We start from the raw sequence: 24,175 nt of genomic DNA on the forward strand, positions 1-24,175 counted from the left end.
ATATAATCATAAATAAAATGTGTTGAGTGCATCGTTAAATAAAATATTTCCTTCCTTCTTGTAGTACAAAGGGCCATAACTCTGTCTAACAAAGTACAAAGACACAAGATAATGTTTTCTATTCCTCACCTTTGATTCGTAGGTATCAGAAGTCATATCACATCTGTATATTATGCCTGGTGTTAGAAAGGACATGAACTTGTAAAATATCTGAAATTCAAAGACAATCATAATTATTATTAATCTTTTTTTCTCTCACAAACTTGTATTTAAATGACAAAGGAAATTACGTTAATATGTACATGCAATCTAAAGTTTTAAAGTTGCAATCTGGTTAACTGTCTCAATCCAATATATGTCTCAAGACAATTTTAGTAAATAGTACTAGAAACAAATCTGAAATGTTTTGTGGTCAGTACTTTTACCACAAACATATAACAGAGAGACAATTCTTACACACCCGTGTAGGAGATCACTGTTGTGTATCAAAATCGTATACAACGTATGCTGGAGATCGTTTCTGAGAGGTCATGACCCAGTTTAGTGTTATTGTAAAGAGATGTAAAGTGACATCATTGGAATATTGACGTCATTCAAATTCAAAATTAGCTGTATTATTACAATGCTTCGCCACATTAAAATGCTCGCTTTACATCAATTTAATTTTCCGAGTGGTTGGCAAATGTTTTAGAGTGCTCTATTTTCCAAGGAAAACGGATCTATTAGTACAGTAGTTATGACGTGGTATGTATGCTTAAAGCCAAGTATCCATACGCCATGACCCAGTTAGGCTACGTTCTGTAACAACATAATTTAGTTCATTATACATGTATTGTTGATTTTCAATTCTCGGAGGCCTGGGAGACATACATGTACCCATAATTGTAGTCGTGAAGTGGGTCAAAGTCAGTGTATGTTGCTCGTCACCTCTCCATTGAGCTTTGTGGTGCACAGACTCTTGAGTTGAAGCCAGTATTGGAATGAAAAGTCGCCAATGCCTCTGGTGAAACATGATATGCATGAAACCAGTAATTACCAGCCTTAAGTCTGACGACTTGATTATTACGCCATGGATGCAGGCTCAAATATAGTTATTCAAGAATGGATGAAATGGGGGGGGGGGGGGGGGGGGGGGAGACTAAAACTGAATGGGATATTGTAAACGCATAAATGTTTAGTTTTTTTAATGTATTTGCAGGGGTGTGCATAAATGTTTAGGTTTTTTTTAATGTTTTTGCAGGTGTGTGTGCAGGAATTTTAGCAGGATGCGGTCGAATTTTATGTGGATGGGGGTCAAGACACGATCTCCCAGAAAATGTATTGAAAAAAATGAAAATTTGCTCAAGCAAGGAGAGGGGCTGCAACCACTAAAACCCATCCCCTGAAAACACACCTGATTTGTGATTTCAGCTTTAACTAGGTAGATTAGAAAGTTAACCCATATATATATATATATACATGTACCTCTTTATGTTTTCTTTTTCCTGAATATCCAACAACTGAGCCGACATCAAGACGTAGCTGCGATTTCCTCTCACCAGTCACCAGGTCATGCACAAAGAGCTCATTCTGAAACAAGACAGACGGTGCACACCACAAATGAATGTCTATTTAATTACACCCAGGCAAGAATCCCATGGACAACTGCCAGGAATACACACCACAAACCAATGTTTATTTAATCACGCCCAGGCAAGAATCCCATGGAGGGCTGCCGGGGATACACACCACAAACCAATGTTTATTTAATCATACCCAGGCAAAAATCCCATGGAGGGCTGCCGGGGATACACACCACAAACGAATGTCTATTTAATCATACCCAGGCAAGAATCCCATGGATGACTGCTGGGGATACACACCTCTCTTCTAAACTTAATAGTCTTTGATGTATAACAATTACTTTCTTAAGTTATAAAAATGTAACACCTTAGTTAGTGATGGGTATAGCCAAACTTTTCATATTGCGATATAGGAACCTGAATTGCGATACATACCACAATATATTGCGAAGACCAATTCTCAATTATTACAATTTATAAAGTGCTCTAATTCCATGTATAACTTAATCAAATTATACACCAGACAATCAAGATTCATCTGGAACAAGTGAAGCTATTGTTTCTTTTCTTAAACTGGTAGTTTTTGTTTGAAAATATAATACCTGTGACAAATACACGTACAAAATATATAAGCACAATATACTGCTATGCTAGAAAAATATTGCGAGCATATTGTTCAAAATTTATATTTCAGTTTTTGGACAATGCATCCCCTCCCTTGAAAAATACTGCATCATCCCCAGCAACTACATGTACTGTTTTAATAAATGTGACACTGCTAGCTACATGTATTACCTGTAGGTGTCTACCAGCCTCAGAGGTGTCATGGTTAAGCCATCGGACCTAAGGCTGGTAGGTACTGGGTTCACAGCTCAGTACCGGCCCCCACCCAGAGAAAGATTTAACGATTCAGTGGGTAGGTGTAAGACCACTACACCCTTTTCTCTCACTAACCACTAACAACTAATAACTAACCCAGTGTCCTGGACAGACAGCCCAGATAGCTGAGGTGTGCCCAGGACAGTGTGCTTGAATCTTAATTGGATATAAGCACGAAATAAATTACATGTGTAATCGTGGGTCTTGTTTAGAGTAGCTGCTGTAGCTCTCCCACACTGCACGGTATGACTATAATTTATATTGCAATGAAAATCCACGTCCACTGATATTCACTAAAAATAATTATTACTTATTACATTATACTGCTTTGAGAAATTTCCACTGACCTTCCCTAGCAAAATGTTAATTTAAATTGCTTTGAGAAATTTCCACTGACCTTCCTAACAAAATGTTAACTTATACATTGCTGTATGAAATTTCCACTGACCTCCCTAACAAAATGTTAACTTACATTGCTGTATGAAATTTCTACTGACCTTCCTAGCAAATCATTAACTTACATTGCTGTGAGAAATTTCCAATGACCTTTCTAACAAAATGTTAACTTACATTGCTGTGAGAAATTTTCACTGACTTTCCTAGCAAAATGTTAACTTACATTACTGTGAGAAATTTTCACTGACCTTCCTAGCAAAATGTTAACTTACATTACTGTGAGAAATTTTCACTGACCTTCCTAGCAAAATGTTAACTTACACTGCTGTGAGAAATTCCCACTGACCTCCCTAACAAAACGTTAACTTACATTGCTGTATGAAATTCCCACTGACCTTCCTAGCAAAATGCTAACTTACATTGTTGTGAGAAAATTCCAATCACCTTCCTAGCAAAATGTTAACTTACATTGCTGTGAGAAAATTCCAATCACCTTCCTAGCAAAATGTTAACTTACATTGCTGTGAGAAATTTCCATTGACCTTCCTAACAAAAAGTTAACTTACATTGCTGTGAGAAATTTCCATTGACCTTCCTTGCAAACTGATAACTTACAAATTCTGGGGGAAATTTTTCCACAGACCTTCTTGCTGGGCAAGAATTTTCCACTCAATTTTCACAGCAAAATTATCATTTCCACTGACCTTCAGAGTAAAATCATTACTTTAATTGATGTGGAAAATTTCCACTGACTGTCACAGTAAAATTGTCACCTAAATTGATGTGGAAAATTTCCACTGACCTTCACATCTTTGAGATAGCAGAGAATGAGTTTGTTGTCATTGACAACAGCTGCCCACTCCAGCACAGATGTTTTGTCTTCAGGTACCACAGTTTTCCATTTACTCTGAAAATAAAATAATTAATATCATTCAATATTTAAATATTTAGGACAAGTTTTTAACATAAACCTGCATGTCAGTTATTACCCAACCAACCAGAGATGGTGCAGGCCTGTACACGGGGGGGGGGGGGGGGGGCGACGGGTGTGTATGCACCCCCCCCCCCCCCCCCCAATTACTAAAGGTCCACTTTTCTCTATTAAATTTAAATAACGTTACGTAATCGTTGTTGTTTTGAGGGGTTATTTTTATGTTGATTGGTCCCATCATGAGCAATTCGCACCCACCCATTAAAATTCCTGCGTACGGGCCTGTGGTGTACATGTTTCAAAGTAAAGGAAAAGTAAGGAAAAGACATGTTTATTTTTTAATGATATCTGTCACAATAGCATATTTTAAACTGACTGTTTAGCACACCTAACAATTATTTCAACATGTTATTCAGCTGAGTGGAAACATGTTTCTTACACACCCGTTGGTGAGAACATCATTCCTTATTTTTAGTATAACACATACATGTACTTGTTTACACGTGTATGTGTGTTAGCAATTTCAAGACATACAACTGGCTGTTTCTAGGTGAAGACTAGGTCACCAATGCCATACATCCAATGAAAAACTACACGATGGAAATCGATTACATTGTGACGTACATTGTATAGTTAACCTGACAATCATGTGTAAACAGGTGTAAATAACTTTTAGTCGTAAAAGATGTTAAAATTTGCTTAAAATATGGTTTTTGAGGATATGTAAGTAATAGAATAATACATTCGTGTTTGTTTGATACCATTTATCTCACAACTCATTGTTTAAAAACGTATCAAACTCGCTTTCACTCTTTAGATACATTTTAAAACAACTCGTTGTAAGATAAATGGTATCTAACAGCTACTCATGTATTATTCTCTATTTTAACCATTAGTCTATTGTTACTGAATCATCTAAATATCATATCCCATAAATAGGGAAGCATATTCCAGTGCACCAACTATGCACCAACTATGGGAGGGGGGGGGGGGGGATGCAAAAGACCGGATTTTTTTCATTATGTACATGTATATAGAGTGGGACAAAACACTGTTCAGTTTCGTTCACAAGTAGGAAAGGAAGGAAATGTTTTATTTAATGATGCACTCAACACATTTTATTTACGGTTAAGAGGCGTCAGACCAGGGGTGGGGAAAAGCCCTTTTTTCCCGGTCTGGGACCGATTCTCGATCTCTGAGACCGAAATTATTTTTTAAAAACATACATTTGCCGGTCCCACTTTTGTCATTCTTGTCGGTCCGAAGCATCTGTCCATTTCTATTATTGGAACAAATTCCTATCCGTCAAGTGGACCGACCTGCCCAGACATCGGTATCTCGTGCAAGATTTAAAATAATAAATAAATAGTGGTCAATATGGCTGGTGATTCAGATGTTTGTGATTTTAAAGTCTGCCTAAGTATATCGCCAGTCACTGAAGTCGGACCTACAGCCAGTAGTGTCAATCGACTGCCACTAGGCTAGACATTTGTCAAAGTCGCTGAGCCGGTCAAGAGATTAAACAGACGTTAACGATATCACCATTCTTGGTTTAGAGAGCCATCAGGGTATTACACTCCAATTAAAACAAAGGACTCAGAATTTGCAACTGGTTACAATCAATCGACACCTGTCAACACCTGTGTACAGAGCTCTGTTGATTGAGTGTCCTAGTCTGAAGCAAGAGGTTTTTGTGCTATACAAACTGCTTAAAATAGCATAAAATATACTGAAATAATCGATAAATGTATTTATTGTTGACTGTTCAATGCAGTGTATCCAATAATTATAAAGGATTTTAAAATTAAAAAAAGGTTTCCACCTTTTTTGTTAACAAGTGGGAGTAAACAGAACAGCTACATGTACTGTTATCTCTAGAGCCAGCAGAGGTCAAATTTCATCCAATCAGTGATGACGTTATTACTCTCTTTGTCTAAAGATGTGCTAGCTCAGGCTGTCAAACGCTTCAACGGTGCCATCTTTTATTAATTTTCAGGACACAGTACTGAATACTTGTACTTTTTATACATATATGGGAATTAAAATTCACAACTTTTATTAATTTTTTATATTATTTATTCCATTATGTAAAATATATACAATTTGTTGGGGGTTTCCACCAATGTGATAAAAAAAAAAAAAAGTTTTATGTTTATCGTTTCGCGTTCATGATTCAAGATAAAACTAAACAAATGTCACTATGATTTAAAAAAAAGAACTATTTGGCAAATATCGTCTTTTAAATGTTCTTCTTTTTATTCCTTTCTCCTTTCTCCACCCCCCCCCCCCCCCGCCCCCCAGTAGTGACAACATCAAGTGGGACCGATTGACAATTTTATTTTTCCCCACCCCTGCGTCAGACATATGGCTAAGGATCACACAGGTATTGAGAGAGGAAACCCGCTGTTGCCACTTCATAGACTACTCTTTTCTATTAGCAGCAAGGGATCTTTTAGACAGGATAGCACATACCACGGCCTTTGATGTACCAGTCATGGTGCACTGGCTGGTACGAGACATAGCTCAATGGGCCCAACGACAGGGATCGATCCCAGACTGATCACGAATTGAGTGAGTGCTTTACCACTGAGCTATGTCGCACCCCTCCTACCACGATTATTTCCAGGGCTAGCTCTGGGTGAGCAAAACATTTTGCCAAATTATCTAAATAAAGCAAAACCCAGTTATTTTCCAACAAAATTATTACTTGAAATTTTTTCGCCAAATTAAAATAAAATTCGCCAATTGTTCCTAAAATTCGCAATTGGCGAATTTGACGAGTGTAAGAGCTAGCCCTGCATTCAACACTTTATTAAGACTGAGAGGAAACCTGTTTCCACCATTCATCTATTCTTAATGAATCTTTTAAATATTATATCCCATAAATAGGGAAGCATATTCCAGTGCACCAACTATGGACCATAAATGGCAGACCACAGACTCGTAGGAAAGATTAACTGAAATGGGACAGCACAATCTCTAATTGGGGGTGGGATGTATAGACCAGATTTTTTTCATTATTTACATGTACAATGTATGTAGAGTGGGACAAAACATTGCTCATTTCCGTTCACAAGTAGGGAAGGAAGGAAATGTTTTACTTAACGACACCTTAACACATTTTACTTACGGTTATATGGCATCGGAAACATGGTTAAGGACCACACAGATATTGAGAGACGAAACCCGCTGTCGCAACTTCATGGATTACTCTTTTCGATTAGCAGCAAGGTATCTTTTATATGCACCATCCCACAGACAGGATAGCACATAACACAGTCTTTGATACACCAGTCGTGGTGCAGTGGCTGGAACGAGAAACAGCCCAATGGGCCCACCGATGGGGATCGATCCCACACTGACCACGCATCAAGCGAGTGCCTTACCATTGGCCTACATCCTGCCCCTCACAAGTAGGGAAAGAAGGAAATGTTTTATTTAACGATGCACTCAACACATTTTATTTACGGTTATATGGCGCCGGACACAAGTAGGGAGACACAGGACATTCACAAACCACCACCAGCCCCCTCCCCCCCATTCATTCCTATTGGTCTGCAAAACATTAAAGATCTCTCCACCATGATGAAATGATTCTTTGACTTGTCACTTCTAAAATACATTCTCTAACTGTCAGTAAAAAATAACTCACCTTATCTGGGTCTGCGAAGTCAATGGTTATGAGCTTGTACAACGGAGCATCTAGGTTTGTCTTGAAGGTGAATACAGTACCATTGTTCGCTATATACTGTAAACAGAATTTTAAAAAATAATTAAAAACAAAATCATTGTACAATAATATACCGGTAATATATATTAACATTATATGTGATACATCATACACCTGTTTAAAATATTTACAGCAAAATATAATAATTTATTTAATAAGTCCCTCTATAAAAGCTTTCATTTAAAGGGGAAGTATCAAAGTAAAGTTTGTTTTATTTAACGACGCCACTAGAGCACATTGATTTTTTTATCTTATCATCAGCTATTGGACGTTAAACATATGGTAATTTTGACAGTTTTTTAGAGGAAACCCGCTGTCGCAACATAGGCTACTCTTTTATGACAGGCAGCAAGGGATCTTTTATTTGCGCTTCCCACAGGCAGGATTGCACAAACCATGGCCTTTGTTGAACCAGTTATGGATCACTGGTCGGTGCAAGTGGTTTACACCTACCCACTGAGTCTTGCGGAGCACACACTCAGAGTTTGGAGTCGGTATCTGGATTAAAAATCCTATGCTTCGACTGGGATCCGAACCCAGTACCTACCAGCCTGTAGACCGATGGCCTAACCACGACGCCACCGAGGCCAGTGGGAAGTATCAAAGATGCATAATGATCAAATGGATCTATTCATTTTTCTTGCAAAATGTAAAGATTACACATGTATACCTTGAATCACATCCCCATAAAATATACATTGTAATAATTTCATTTACTATTGTTTATAACTTTATTTTATTGCAAGATTCAATAACAGGTTAACACTTGATGACACAGTTTGAATATGATGGCAACACATTACAATTTCAATATTTTTTAGTTAATTACGCTGAATTTACAATGCCTGTTTGCATCCTACATGCATATATACTATATGTGGGAATGATTAATTAATGTCAAATGCATGTGAAAATAGCATTCACCTTTAACAGTTATGTTTATTTGAAGGTAAAGAAAATACTGTTGTTCATAATAAACTGCAAATAATAAAACAATTAATGTACATGTATACATGTACATGTATGTACCAGTGGCGGATCCAGAAAATCCATTTAGGGGGGTTCCAATGACAAGAGGTGGAATGCCAAGGGAACTTTGAGGGAGGTTTGGAGGGGGATCGTAAAAAAAAAAAAATTAATAAATAATAAAATTATAACGGTTGCAAAATTTAGGGGGGGTGGGGGGGGGGCCCCTGGGGTTTAAGAAATGTATATAATACCTCCGTGTTTTTTTTTTAAAAAGTGCACACATTTTCATTTCTCTTTAAATCAAAATACTTTAAGTTATAATTTCAAAAACAAAATAATCACCTCATACTCTGCATCGAAATTATCGACTACCGTGACATATGACAACAAACCTGAAATTGAAAAATAAGACCTGTCATTCTATATTCCAACACACATTTAGAGAAAATACTGACAGAGATAGTCAGGGAAGAGTAGAAAATAAATTATATGGGTAAGGAATGATCCTTGTTTAATTCTGGGACACATTTCGTTCAGTATTGCATCGCTATATGCTACACAAGTTTCAGAGATAAGAAAACATAATTTTAAAACATTAAACAGTAGTGGCAAATCAATTTTCAATTGACGAGAAATTTTGTTAATCAAGATTTTGAAAACAAAATGTTCCCTACATTCTTTGTAGAGGGGGCAGGACGTAGCCCAGTGGTAAAGTGTTCGCTTGATGTGTAGTCGGTCTAGGATCGATCCCCATTGGTGGACCTACTGGGCTATTTTTCATTCCAGCCAGTGCTCCACAACTGGTGTAACAAAGGCTGTGGTATGTAATATACTGTTTGTGGGATAGTGCATATAAAAAATTATTTGCTGCTAATCAAAAAGTGTGTTGAGTGCGTCATTAAATAAAACATTTCCTTCCTTCTTTCTTTGTAGAGTGACACTAACGTTTATTTGTAGAGTGACACCAACGTTTCTTTGTAGAGTGACACCAACGTTTCTTTGTAGAGTGACACCAACGTTTCTTGTTTCTTTGTAGAGTGACACCAACGTTTCTTTGTAGAGTGACACTAACGTTTCTTGTTTCTTTGTAGAGTGACACCAACGTTTCTTTGTAGAGTGACACTAACGTTTCTTTGTAGAGTTGACACCAACGTTTCTTTGTAGAGTGACACCAACGTTTCTTTGTAGAGTGACACTAACGTTTCTTGTTTCTTTGTAGAGTGACACTAACGTTTCTTCGTAGAGTGACACCAACGTTTCTTTGTAGAGTGACACTAACGTTTCTTTGTAGAGTGACACTAACGTTTCTTGTTTCTTTGTAGAGTGACACCAACGTTTCTTTGTAGAGTGACACCAACGTTTCTTTGTAGAGTGACACCAACGTTTCTTTGTAGAGTGACACTAACGTTTCTTGTTTCTTTGTAGAGTGACACTAACGTTTCTTCGTAGAGTGACAACAACGTTTCTTTGTAGAGTGACACTAACGTTTCTTGTTTCTTTGTAGAGTGACACCAACGTTTCTTTGTAGAGTGACACTAACGTTTCTTTGTAGAGTGACACCAACGTTTCTTTGTAGAGTGACACCAACGTTTCTTTGTAGAGTGACACCAACGTTTCTTTGTAGAGTGACACTAACGTTTCTTGTTTCTTTGTAGAGTGACACCAACGTTTCTTTGTAGAGTGACACCAACGTTTCTTTGTAGAGTGACACCAACGTTTCTTTGTAGAGTTGACACCAACGTTTCTTTGTAGAGTGACACCAACGTTTCTTTGTAGAGTGACACTAACGTTTCTTGTTTCTTTGTAGAGTGACACCAACATTTCTTTGTAGAGTGACACCAACGTTTCTTTGTAGAGTAACACCAACGTTTCTTTGTTGAGTGACACTAACGTTTCTTGTTTCTTTGTAGAGTGACACCAACGTTTCTTTGTAGAGTGACACTAACGTTTCTTGTTTCTTTGTAGAGTGACACCAACGTTTCTTTGTAGAGTGACACCAACGTTTCTTTGTAGAGTGACACTAACGTTTCTTTGTAGAGTTGACACCAACATTTCTTTGTAGAGTGACACCAACGTTTCTTTGTAGAGTGACACTAACGTTTCTTGTTTCTTTGTAGAGTGACACCAACGTTTCTTTGTAGAGTGACACCAACGTTTCTTTGTAGAGTTGACACCAACGTTTCTTTGTAGAGTTGACACCAACGTTTCTTGACAAAAAGTTTAAAGTCTGTTTTTGTTTAACACCACCACTAGAGCACATTGATTTAGTAATCATTGTCTATACGATGTCAAACATTTGGTAATTTAGACATACATGTAAGTCTTAGAGAAGAAACCTGCTACATTTGTTCCATTAGTAGCAAGGGATCTTTTATATGCACCATCCCACCGACAGGATAGCACATACCACGGCCTATGATATACCAGTAGTGGTGCACTGGATGGAATGAGAAATAGCCCATTGGGCCCACCGACGGGGATCGATCCCAAACCAAATGCACATCAAGCGAGTGCTTTACCGCTGGGCTACATCACGCCCCCCGTTTTGTTTTACAAAATCCACAATATAAAAATATTGAAGCTATTTTTATAATTTCATGCAGAACTCTGACGAACATAAAAAATAAACTTGGAACTACATATATGTGTTTTAACTCTATCAAAAAGAAAGGAACATTGTGTTCAGTATCACGTCACAATTCGCTATGCAGGTGTTAGAGATCGCTATGCAGGTGTTAGAGATCGCTATGCAGGTGTTAGAGATTGCTATGCAATTTTAAAACATTAAACAGTAGTTGCTAATCAATTTTCAACTGACTAGAAATATTGCTAATCAGGATTTTTAAAACAAAATGGTCCCTGAAAATGTATCTGTGTAGAAACTATTCCATGAGAGATGGAAGGCCAGAAAAAAACCCAGAATAATTTAATACTGTGCACTGACCATTGATGCCTTTAGGCAGTGACTCGAGATCGACATAAAACAGTTGGTTGACTGGCTTGCAACTCTCGCGAATTGAAAGAATTAAATAACGACCACAGTCGCTCACTTCTGCACCACTGAAAAAACAAAAACAATTTTTTTTTTATAAATAATACCACTGAGTAAATGTCTTTCACCAGTGGCGGATCCAGAAAATTCATTTAGTGGGGGGCCCCAATGACATGAGGCAGAATGCCAAGGGAACTTTTGGGAAGGTTTGGAGAGGGATCGTAAAAAAATTAAAATTAATATATAAAAAATTATAACTCACAAAAATTAGGAGGACCTGGGCCCCTGGGGCACACCCTAGGGCACCCCCTAGATCCATCTCTGTTCACAGCCTTTACTATTGTAAAACAAATGAATTTAGCTATACTCATCACAGAAAATTAAGCACCAGCTAATAAAGTAAGAAAATGAAGTATCAATTGCAAACATGGAAATGCATTTAAAATACACGTGTGAAATCACAGTATTGTCTCAACACTCCATTATTTTTCAGTAACGGAGAGATGAAACCCTACTTAATTAACCCACCAAAATCATTGGTGTTAAACTCCATACTAACATATATTCACATAAAATTATTATTTAGTGGTGTATTTTAAGTAACTATCCATTCCTGAAAAATAATGGGACTCAGCTCTAGCGGGCCTCGTCTCCATTATTTTTTCAGGAATGGAGAGTTACTCAGACAGTCCCCTATATGTAAGCATAGTGTTTGCTAGTTAACCCTTCTACAGGTGACCACAAAATACAGACCTGGTAATACAGTCGAATCCACTTAATTGCATATCGGCTTATAGCATAAATTGGTTATTTGCATATTATTTGTCCTTTCCTATATATAGGTTACCATGTTAGGACACATTTATTACATTTACAGTTCTCATTATTACTATTATAAAGACACAAACGTCCTGATACTGTGCTATTCATTCACTGATCTCACTGTACAGTTAAAGTTTGATTCTTTAGTTTAACGAAACCACTAGGGCACATAGATTAATTAATCATCAGCTATTGGATGTCAAACATTTGGTAATTCTGACAAGTAGACATCAGAGGAAACCTGCTACATTTTTCCTGATGCAGCAAGGATCTTTTATATGCACTTTCGCACAAGACAGGAAAGCACTCACTGTACAGATACTTACTTGTACGTATACACAAATGATCTAAATTTAGGGATCTAGTTTTTGTTTAAATACGATTTTGTGGAGAACAAAGTAAACTAACAGACCATTCTCGACTTATTTTTAAAATGACAGCAAATTTCTGCACATACTGCTTATAAAACAGAATTATTTTCTCTAATAAATACCATGAAAATATTCAATGAACAGTGTTTTCCCTAGCTTGTTATAGCATGCTGCAGCACCATGTCTTACTAACCTAGCGCCATCTTGCCTTAATCAGAGATACCCTGAGATTAAACAAGACTTTTTCTATAATTAATTATAAAATTGCCTTTATTTTCAGAAAATGTATTATTAATAAATAAAATATGCCTGTTATATAGGCCTATTTTGCCATTCATTCATTTATGAAAACAAACACATTAATTACATTTATTTTTATTTCATTTAATTTTGTTTGGTCTTTTATGAAAAACGAAGTGCCTTAAAATGATGAAAATGCCCCAAAAGTGTATAGTCTACTATGCCATGTCCAATTTCTAGGGTAAACACCTGTGAATTTTATAACTATGACAGCCTTAGTGGTTCAACACTGAGAAAATCAGAAATATAAAACGTAGCTTACATCATCCACTTGGGATTGTCTGTGAACTCTGCCACCAGCACGTCATCAGTCTGGGCCGTCCCGATTCGGTGATAGTACAGTTTGTGGTGTAGGTTGGACGTGGTTTCTGTCCCATCCTGTTTACCCTCTTCTTCAGGATAGCGCTGGGGAAAAAACAGAAAATTATAATTCAGAGCTCAGGTCTAAGAAGGAAATGGTTTATTTAACGACACACTCAACACATTTTATTTACGGTTATATGGCGTCGGACATATGGTTAAGGACAATACAGATATTGAGGGAAGAAACCCGCTGTCGCCACTTCATGGGTTACTCTTTTCGATTAGCAGCAAGGGATCTTTTATATGCACCATCTCATAGACAAGATAGCACATACCACGGCCTTTGATGTACCAGTCATGGTGCACTGGCTGGAACGAGAAATAGCCCAATGGGTCCACCGATGGGGATCAATCCCAGACCGACCAGGCTACAATATAAAGCTGAGGACTGATAAAGTTACAAGAATGATCATTCCGTTCACAGATCACTCACATGGCCTATTCTGCAAAAATCCGTTAGAATGGGTCAGAACAGATTATGCAAAAACGAAATCGGTTACCAGGGAACATTTTGTTTTTAAAATTGTGATTAGTGACATTTCCAGTCAATTTAAAAAAAAAAAAAATTATTGGCACAGTTGAAAATTGATTAGCAAGTACTGTTTAACGTCTTCACTATGCGATAATAAACAAAATGATCCCTGGTTACCAGAATATATTCTTGCATATTAACCAATAAATGAGTTACACATAATTTCAATTCTCAGAGAACTTAAAGGAAGGGACAAATAAGGCATTTGGCCTGGTATGCATATTCAATGATAGATAACGCACATTATTGCTTAATATCAACAAGTATAATCGTATAGTTAATTAATAAAATGCTTAAATGTGACGGCTATTATATATAATGGGCGCAGCCATTTTGTACCATCTCATTGAGTACACCCTCTGGCGAGCTGGTGGTTACGTAATACTTAATGCATAACGTCAGGAATGAACCTTAGAACTAGAGAAACACAATCTACCTGGTTTTTGCGGGATGATAAATAGTCGTACAATGTTCTGTAATAATACACATCTCAGTAAGCCAGCAATAAGTATATCCAGCACTATATATATTATTTTTCAATACAAAATAAAATACCATTGTCAAAGTGGCTACACAACAAGTCGAAATAATTAACAATGTTTTGTCCATGAATTAACCTACGTACTGAAATGATACACAGTGTTTTCTTAGTTAATTGGTCTATGCTGTTAGTTGCTTCTACCTGTGATTCCTGACTGGCAGGTGTGTATTTGATTGGTAACCAGACGAGCCAATTAATTGACGCCGCTGTCTAGACACAAAAATACATACCGGTATTGTGGAATATTACCCGTCGCCCCTAAAATGGTAATGGACATGGTTTATTACTGTAAATAGTTCTGTAAAACTATTGATTAAGTAGACTTTTCCATCTAAAACCACAGAACTGACCAATTACGTAGTCCCAAAGAAAAGAAAATTATCACTTGGGTATCGTGGGTTGTCGTTTTTGCTCCAACGTAGCATATCAATAGGCCTAATAGTGTACATTTTTCCTTTGGATTATTTAACAGAGAAAAATACTATAACCCCATTTTGTTGCAACTTGAAATATATTTAGTTAAATAGTTTATTATATTATTACATCATTTATGCTGTTTTACAAGTCAGGTTGATCAAAGAGAAGTGCCTTGTCGAAAATTACTGCTTTTGTTTACACTGTACATACAGGAGATGGTCAGGAGCTGACGTCACTTCGCCCCAAGCTATACCACCAGACATCACAAAAACGAAACAAAATGGCTGCCCCCAGTTAGCAGGAATAATCATGTTTTTTTATTAACTCTAAAATTACGCGTTTTTCATTTGCTAAAGTGTCAGTATGTGTTGGTGGTCCGGGTATGCATCTTTCCAACACATAAGGCTCTTGTTTGAGTCGACCCTACCTTTAAGCTGATTATATTACATTACAGTTGAATCTCGTTGGTGCTCGAACCCCGTCGGTGCTTGAGAAAGTGGTCAACTCATCAGGTAGTTCGACAGAACCATTCGGTTAACAATGTGTAAATATAACTTGAGACTTCGTTCTTGGTTCGAGCGTTGTGGTGTATTTGACCTTTCTGAGTTCTTGGTTCGAGCGTTGTGGTGTATTTGACCTTTCTGAGTTCGACTCAACGAGATTCTACAGTAATAACCATATGGGCTAAAATATCGGGTAATTTTTATTTTTTTTATTTAACTGCACAGTGTGTAACATTGGAGTAAGCATCTGAATACAAGTCCTTACATTATAGAAAATTCCCTTGTGATCGTGTGTCCACGCGATACTCGTAAACTTCACCTTCTCTAGCTTGTCTGGGAGGTCGTCACCAGACGGAGACTTTTTAAACTGAAAAACAAATGAAACAATCATCAAACCAAGACAACCCTAACATAAATAACCTATTTTCTTTCTGAGGGAGGTCCCCTATAACCCGTTAACTGTAGTTGCATTCAATTCCACAGAGCTATACCCAAATATTTCTTTCTGGCAGAAACACTGCTGGCAGTCACCTGATACATCAACCCAGTCTAAACCTGCTGTCTAATTACTAAATACATAGAAAAGTTTATGTCTTTTCAATTTCCTTTATATCTTCTTTTTTCTCTCTCTTTCAGTAATATTTATGTCTGTTCATATTTAAATTGCAAATATATATTACTGTCGTAACATGTATGTATTATGGAGAAGGCCTAGTAAGTTGTATAACTTGTGCCTAATCCATTTGTTCTTTTAAACAGCAATACAATATGTTTTAATCAAATCAAGCCAAGAAAAGAAAGAAATGTTTTATTTAACGACGCACTCAACACATTTTATTTACGGTTATATGGCGTCAGACATATGGTTAAGGACCACACAGATTTTGAGAGGAAACCCGCTGTCATCACTTCATGGGCTACTCTTCCGATTAGCAGCAAGGGATCTTTTATTTGCACTTCCCACAGACAGGATAGCACAAACCATGGCCTTTGTTGAACCAGTTATGGACCACTGGTTGGTGCAAGTGGTTTACACCTACCCATTGAGCCTTGCGGAGTCGGTATCTGGATTAAAAATCCCATGCCTCGACTGGGATCCGAACCCAGTACCTACCAGCCTGTAGACCGATGGCCTAACCACGACACCACCGAGGCCAGTCAAGCCAAGAACACCGATCTCCACAGTTTACCTTGATCTCCACCCAGTCAGATCCACTGCTGCTTAAACTGTAGGCAAACATTTCCTCGTTCTCGGAGAAAGCCGTCCCGCAAATTGAGATTGTTCCGTCTGGTGACAGCTCGTTTGGGTCCAGAAACACAGACGGCTTGGCATCCAAACCCTTCTGTACGTACAAAACACTGTTATAAAAAAAAAAAAAAAAATGTAGTAAGGGAGATAACCAACCATATTTGAATCACTGATTGAAAAACAGCATTTTGCAAGCACAATAAGATCATACGGAATACACACACTGTGAAAAACAAGTGTAGTTAAGGCAAACAACAACTAAAAATAAGTATGTCATTGATGAACAAAATAAGATCATGCAGAATATACAATGTACATGTACAGTGAAAAATCAAGTGCAGTCAGGGGAGATCACCCCAACATTACTTTGTAAACAGTATCAGAGATGGCACTTTGAAAGCAAAATGTATGATAATAATCACCAAAATTAAGAATTTTTTTGGAAAATCATCTTTGCTATTGTCAAATTATTATAACATTTGTTTTCATTTTAACTTATTTTCGTGATTATATCCAATCAAGGTTCACATGGGTGACGTCAAAAGTCATATCCTGCTAGTAACAGGATACAAGTTTGCTTTATTCGTCGTCATATTCTGTCAATAGAAACAGTGGATGCAGGATAAATACATTGTACAAACCTAACATAAATTATCCATTTTTACCTTTGATTTTGTAAACCTGTGTTGTAGTAGTAGTAGAAATAGTCACCATGACGACCAGGGCAGGAATACTTTGGATAGTCCCACAGTTCAGTTATCCTACAATTTAAAAAAACAGTACATGTAATAAAATAAATTAAATAACAGGAATTTCATGGCAATAAATGTCTCACCTACCATAATGTCATTTGGTGTCACTGACAGTTGCATCCATAAGATGATCATCTCACTGCATGCTAACAAACAAAACATATTAAAATTTTAAATTTAAAAAACATTTAATTAAAAACATTCAATATAAATTTTACTTTAATATATTTTTAAATGTTTATCATGTATTTTGAGATGAACATTCATAGATGTGACTATAAACCAAATTTCATTGATGTAGGACTTACAGCTTGTGAGAAATGGAACTGAAAATGTAAACACTGAGCTGAACATAAACTCCGATGCCATGATTGCTCTGTTAAAAATATAATACTTTTATCTTGTGTTTCTAGTTCATAAATGTGTCCAGGTCGGTGGGCCCAGTGGGCTATTTCTCGTTCCAGCCAGTGTACCACAACTGGTGTAACAATAAAGGCTGTGACATGTACTATTCAGACTTTGATCTTAACTTGTTTCAGTGATAGCCAACCAGGCTACCAAGTTATAAAATCTGGTAGCCGCCAGTAAAAATTGGTAGCCCCATAATTTTAATACATTAAAAAAAAATGAGAGAAAATATTAAAATCCTTTATTTTTATTTTTATTTTTTTAGGGTTTTTTAAAATCATAAGAAATATATCGTGAAATATACACTTGTACATGTTGATTGCAGAGTAACTGGACATAATATATGTTAAACAAATATATAGCAGCACGGTGGACTACCAGGTTTAGACATCTAGTAGCCTGAGCAAATATTTGGTAGCCAAAACATCCTGGGCTACCGCTAAGGTTGAGCCCTGCTATTCTGTCTGTGGGAAGGTACATATACATGTAAAAGACCCCTTGCTGCTGATCGAAAAGAGTAACCCATGAATGATGGAGTGGCAGCAGCGGATTTCCTCTTTAAAGGTAGACTAAACTCCAACAAGAGCCGTATGTGTTGGAAAGATGCATACCCGATCCACCAACACACACTGACACTTTAATAAATGAAAAACACGTAATTTTAGAATTAATAAAAAACCATGATTATTCCTGCTAACTGGGGGCAGCCATTTTGTTTCGTTTTTGTGACATCCGGTGGTATAGCATGGGGCGAAGTGACGTCAGCTCAGGTCCAACTTCTCTATTATGCATAGTGTAAACGAACGCTCTAATCAACAACATAACGAAATGGAGTTATAGTATTTTTTTCTTTTAAAAAATCCAAAGAAAAAATGCATATTATTAGGCCTATTGGTAGGATACATTCGAGCAAAAACGACCACTCACGATACCCAAGTGATACATTTTTTTTCTTTGGGACTACATAATTGGTTAGTTTTGTGATTTTAGATGGGAAAGTTTACTTAATCAAGGGTTTTACAGAATTACTTACAGTAATAAAGCAAGACGGCTTGTAAAGTCCATTACGATTTGAGGTTATCACACAATACCTTGTGATCTTAATAAAAGAGGCACATCGTTTTAGTGTGTCTAGACATAGTGTCTGGGGACCGTCTAAATATACACCTGCCAATCAAGAACCACAGGTACAGGCCATGGAAAGAAAAGACCAATTAACCAAGAAAACACTCCGACTATTATTTCAGTACGTGGGTTAATTTATATATACAAAATATAATAGTTATTTTAACACTTTGACAATGGTGGTTTATTTTGTATTAAAAAATAAACCACATATACATGTTGCTGTGTTACTGGGATGGATATTATTACAAAACATTGCGATGCATCTGCAAAAATCAGGTATGTTTTGTTTCTTCAGTTCAAAGACTAATTCCTGACGTGACATGTTAGTTATTAAGTAACCATCAGCTTGCCAGAGGGCGTATTCAGTGGTATGATACAAAATGGCTGCGCCCGTTATATATAATAGCCGTCACATTTAACCGTTTTATTAATTAACTATACGATTATATAAGAATTGTTTCTCATTTTTTAGGAATTTATCGATGTATAAAAGTCACAAATGGTATAAAATCGCTTGGTTTTTTAGTGAAGTCAGCCAGTCAGAATACAGTAAATCATATAAATTCGGAAAGTTTGTAATTATACTTGTTTATATTAAGCAATAATGTGCATTGTGTATCATTGAATATGCATATCAATCCAAAAGCCTTGCTTTAGCATTCCTTTAATAATATCCAATGGTAATTGTTTTATATGATATACATTGTATTTGACAAAATGTAATTTTTTTATCTTTCCTCATTTTAAAATTATAAAAAATAAAAACATACCGAAAATAAACTGCATTGTCTGCTGTTAGAATTATTTTGATAGGGGTCAAGGTTAGCAGTTTTAAAATGAGGAAAGATAAAAAAAAAATACATTTTGTCAAATATATCATATAAAACAAATTACCAATGGATATCTTATATTTATTGTGCACAAAGCCAAAACAAAGATGCGAAGAATGACTGTTGTCGATCTATAAACAAAACCGACAATTTATTTATTTCTGATCCAATTGTTTTCTAAATTGGACACAAAAATAGTGGGGGGTTTTCTTATTTCCAAAACACTTTTACTTTTCTTCTTACATCAAACAAAACTGAAATTATTTACAAAAAACATTTTTGTAGGAGGATGGGACAGACTATAAGATTTTAACATTAGTTAAGATCACAACTGTAGCAAGTTTGGGTTTATAACCGCACTAAGGTTGCTTCGTCGAACGGTTGTAAATTTTAAGGTCGGTAGCAACCGTAAAGGCACCAAGTTCGATAGTAGCTAAGGTCACTTCGTAAACGGGGCCCTGGCCTATAGTGATAATAGACATGTTTGAAATACATTATTCTCCCATCCCTAGCCATGCAAGACAGGCGTATTCCATGATGTCAGCTCATGCAGAATAAATCGGTCTTGCATGACCACGTGACTTCTGTAGTTTGAGCTGATAATAACATTGGGTGATATCATGTAAACGGCAAAATAACGCAAGAATGCTTTTTATATTTCATAAAAACAAGGAAACCTGCTGTCATAATGAAATTAAACTATCATTTTCGGTTTATACTTTTAGTATAAACCATTTTTGGGTACGATCTTTTCAATGGTTATAATTATTTTATTGTAAGATAAAAAATAAAAAATGTAGCTTTTTCACGTTTTCCCAAAATGCTTGTTTTTCATCTACTGGATGGGAGAAAAAGAATCCTCCATTATGTATCCATGTGGGACAGGGCTTTTCTACCCTCGAGTACATAATATGATGTCAGGGACGAGGCTTGTTTATGTACCCTCTGGTAGAATAGCCCTGTCCCACATGGACACATAAGAAGGATTCTTTTAATATGCTTTTAGTGATACTTCAGTTTGCAACTGTTAATTTTAGAACATAATGATTCATCATGTACCCAAATGGTGGTTCATGCGTATTTGAAGTTGCGAAAGCCAACAGAGGCTTGTATATGTACCTGTTCTTGAGTTTTTCTTTTATGGGACAGGCATCAAGAAATGGACGGGAAAGTTCATTCTGTTTGTCAACAAACTCCTTCGTTTCTTCAGCATCAGGGTCCTCCAACCACCGATAAGCATCGACTACCTGAAAAACACGATTTGAACTTGATAACAGCATGAATGTCAAGCTCTGTGATATATATAGAATATCAGGTTACTACGTTTTGATATCGTAGATAACGGTGTAACAGGCAAGCTCCAGCAAGCCTGTAAAACCGTTATCGAACTGAGCCAAATAACCACAATATCAAAACGTAGTAACCTGATTTTTTTTTTTATCATACAACCCCTTTCAAATTATATTTTTATAATATGTTTCAGTCAAAAGCAGTATAGAAACTATTAGTTTTATCATGTAAAAACTACTTCCGGAAGTCAGACAATAGCAGGTGCCAAAAAGCATCTTGGGAATGGCATAGCCAGCCAAAAAGTTATGTGTTTCAAATTTTAAATAAAATATTTTGATTACATTTCAAGGTCTGTTTGTTGTGTCACATTACAATTTTGTACCTTTTTCTGTGAAAATAATCTCAAGTTAATGTGTGACCTGAAGAAGATCTATATCACTGGCTGCTAGTGACTGTGACGTCACACGCTGTTCCCAATATAAACATTCTTTGCAGGAAGCTATAAATTTGTTTCAAAATGTTTAATTAAAAATGCTGGCTAGTTCCGAATGTGAGCGAATAATTCCTTTAATAAGATCAACAACAATAAAAAAAATTGGTACGTCACGGATTCCCTACATTACTGAAATGAAACGCCAAACTAGGAATTAAGTCACTGACAAAAAAACATTATTTCAATGTCACTGGCTATGTGAGTCGGTCACTGTCAAAAATAATTCTTCCTTGCTTTAATATCTAGAGTAGCAGGGATTTACCTTGTTTTTCTGATATGGGGGTCCCTTGTACTCACCTCTTTCTTTTCTGGGGGGTCCCAACCTGAAAACAAAGGGTCCCAAAAACCACACAAACGACAGAGAGCTGCAGACAACAAATCACGTGTATACTATGTTTCATTAAAGAAAATTTAACAAGCTGTGTTGTTGGTTTTCCTACCTTTTATTGTAAGTCAGTGAACTTGTGTCTTTCAACTTCATAGCATAATGTTTTTTCTGTGAATCATTGAACTGTCTTTCATAGCACTAAATGCTTTCGCTGCTTTGACAAAGTCAAACTGTTCTATACTGGGACCCACCAGTTTAATAAACATCAGCCTGTTGAGTCTTTCGGGGCTTAGTCTGTTTCGAACTTTGTCCTTTATTGAATTCTGGACTAAAAAGCCTCTCTCGCAAGGCACAGAAGACACAGGTAAGATCAATGCTACTTTGGCAAGAAGTGTGAAGTCTGGATACTGATCGTGGAAATCGCTGATTAAAAGCTTTAAGAAGTTTTCAAATGTGAGAGACCTGTAAGATTTTGCTAAATGTTTGAACAGCAGGAAATGTGCAGTAACCCTGTCCTTGTTCACAAGATCAGCGAAAAAAATTGCATAAAACAAACCAATACAGTCAGACTTTTTTCTTTTAATTCAAAGTGAAGATCGTTTCAAAGTAAGTATTTCTTAGTCTCCATTAGCTCGAAAAAGATCACACTACACGATTAGGGTGGGAAAAGGTGGTGGTAGTCGCTATTTCGACCGCAATTCCGTTAACTTCCGAGCAAAATTGCTCGGAATGGCTGTCTTCGCTAATGGAAAGTTTGGTTGGCCCTATAAACTCAGTAATGTGCATTTACATTCGAGTTTATTTTTATGAACTAATTCAGTGTGTACTTTAGACACCTGGTGTCGCATCAGAGTAGAATTCTGAAAATTAGTACAACCTTCCTCGGTGGTAAAAGGATTTACCACGTTCGCGCGATCACATATTTCACAACGCATACCGCCATGCGACTCGAACTTCCGTAACCACGAGTATTTTCGTAACCACTCCTTATTGAAACTTCGGCATTTCTTTTTAACTGGCGACGAACATGCTTACATGATCCGTAGACCTACCCTCATTACAGTCATCATCAGATGACTTCTTTCTAAAGTTGCCACCAAAAAACTTCCGCAAGTCGACCTCTTTATTCATGGCTATGTCTGCATGACAGGATTTTGTCTATTCATACCCCCCCCCCCCCCCTTAGAAAATAATGATCGCTTTCGAGAAATCAATGTCGGTATTCGTCGTGTATTCTTTCAAAATCAGCATTTAACTTTGATCTATATAATTATTTGAACCGACAAGGTCTAATCTATTTTTAGACGGGATATTTCCATTTCAATGTCACAGACGTTGGTATACCACGTGACCGTTATCATTTCTGTTCGGTTTGTTTTCTCGTGCACGGTTCGCGCAATCAACATCCGATTTGTTGTTGTTCATTTGTGAGATTTTTCTTCACAAGTTCGTGAACATTTTCAGTAACAATAAAGTTCAGACAAGTAAGTATCTCAATACAAAACGTTACAAACCCTTAAAACCAATAATTTTGCTAAGTTCTACGATATCAGGAGAGGGGATACAACCAGGACAGAACAGATGGAACATGTCCAGGAGAGGTGAAAAGAATGCACCCCAAGTCTGTGAAATTTGTCGTGACGTAGGCATTGTTGTGCTTCGAGCGACATCTACCGGTGACATCAGAATACAAACTTTCAAAATTATTTCAAGCAATTGGGACATGGGGATTCCCATGGTATTTATCGATATAAAACCTGCTTTTTCACTCCATTTGATAAAAACGTGATCTAAGTGTGTTACAGGTTTGTAGATTAACCAAATTATAATTTATTTTCGCTGGATGGAACTAGGGTGTGCGGCTTTAATGCAAATCAGAACATTTAACCAATTTGTTTTATTCGGCCGGGAATTTCCGATTGTGTTCGGCCTGTTGACGAGAAGTTCCGAATGATCGCAAATCCGTGATCTCTTTCAGGAAATTACCAACTTTACCCGATTAAGCCCAGCAAAGGATAAAGACACAGTGTTCCCACAGATTAAAACTTTTTGTTTTCGATATGGGGAATCCCCATTTGAATACGCTGTTTATAGGTAGAAAAAAATAGAGTATTACACAGAATGATAGGTCTTTGATAGTGGACAGGGTTACTGAAAATGTCAGATATTTTATGCGTCACATGGGACGCAGTATCTTCATTTTTGCGGGTCCAGTTAAGTTTTAGTGCATCCTATACGCAAGTTTTGTGCGTCCGGTAAATCCCTGGAGTAGTAGGCTTCGATACATAAAAATGTATCACTATAATGTTGCCTGCAAACATGGTGTTCACACCGCCGGAAATATTGATAACATGTGTTTGTGAATAAAAATTAATTTGAACAGGATTGA

The 24,175-nt window shown here is 36.8% G+C and overlaps 1 protein-coding gene across 1 annotated transcript in view; it reads right to left on the reverse strand.

The window, feature by feature from the left end:
- LOC121376905 (prolyl endopeptidase-like) overlaps positions 1–24,175 on the reverse strand; it is a 43,527-nt gene that overhangs the window by 14,557 nt on the left and 4,795 nt on the right. The window contains exons 2-12 of the mRNA XM_041504691.1: positions 20,795–20,922; positions 17,223–17,318; positions 16,499–16,667; positions 15,574–15,675; positions 13,215–13,357; positions 11,412–11,527; positions 8,810–8,859; positions 7,421–7,516; positions 3,640–3,744; positions 1,465–1,569; positions 130–210 (exon numbers count right to left, since the gene is read on the reverse strand). Of these exons, the coding sequence (XP_041360625.1) occupies positions 130–210; positions 1,465–1,569; positions 3,640–3,744; positions 7,421–7,516; positions 8,810–8,859; positions 11,412–11,527; positions 13,215–13,357; positions 15,574–15,675; positions 16,499–16,667; positions 17,223–17,318; positions 20,795–20,922 (1,191 nt within the window). The remainder of the gene's footprint in view (positions 1–129; positions 211–1,464; positions 1,570–3,639; positions 3,745–7,420; positions 7,517–8,809; positions 8,860–11,411; positions 11,528–13,214; positions 13,358–15,573; positions 15,676–16,498; positions 16,668–17,222; positions 17,319–20,794; positions 20,923–24,175) is intronic.

Source organism: Gigantopelta aegis, chromosome 7 (genome assembly GCF_016097555.1).
Source record: "Gigantopelta aegis isolate Gae_Host chromosome 7, Gae_host_genome, whole genome shotgun sequence".
In the NCBI taxonomy this organism is placed as follows: Eukaryota; Metazoa; Mollusca; class Gastropoda; order Neomphalida; family Peltospiridae; genus Gigantopelta; species Gigantopelta aegis.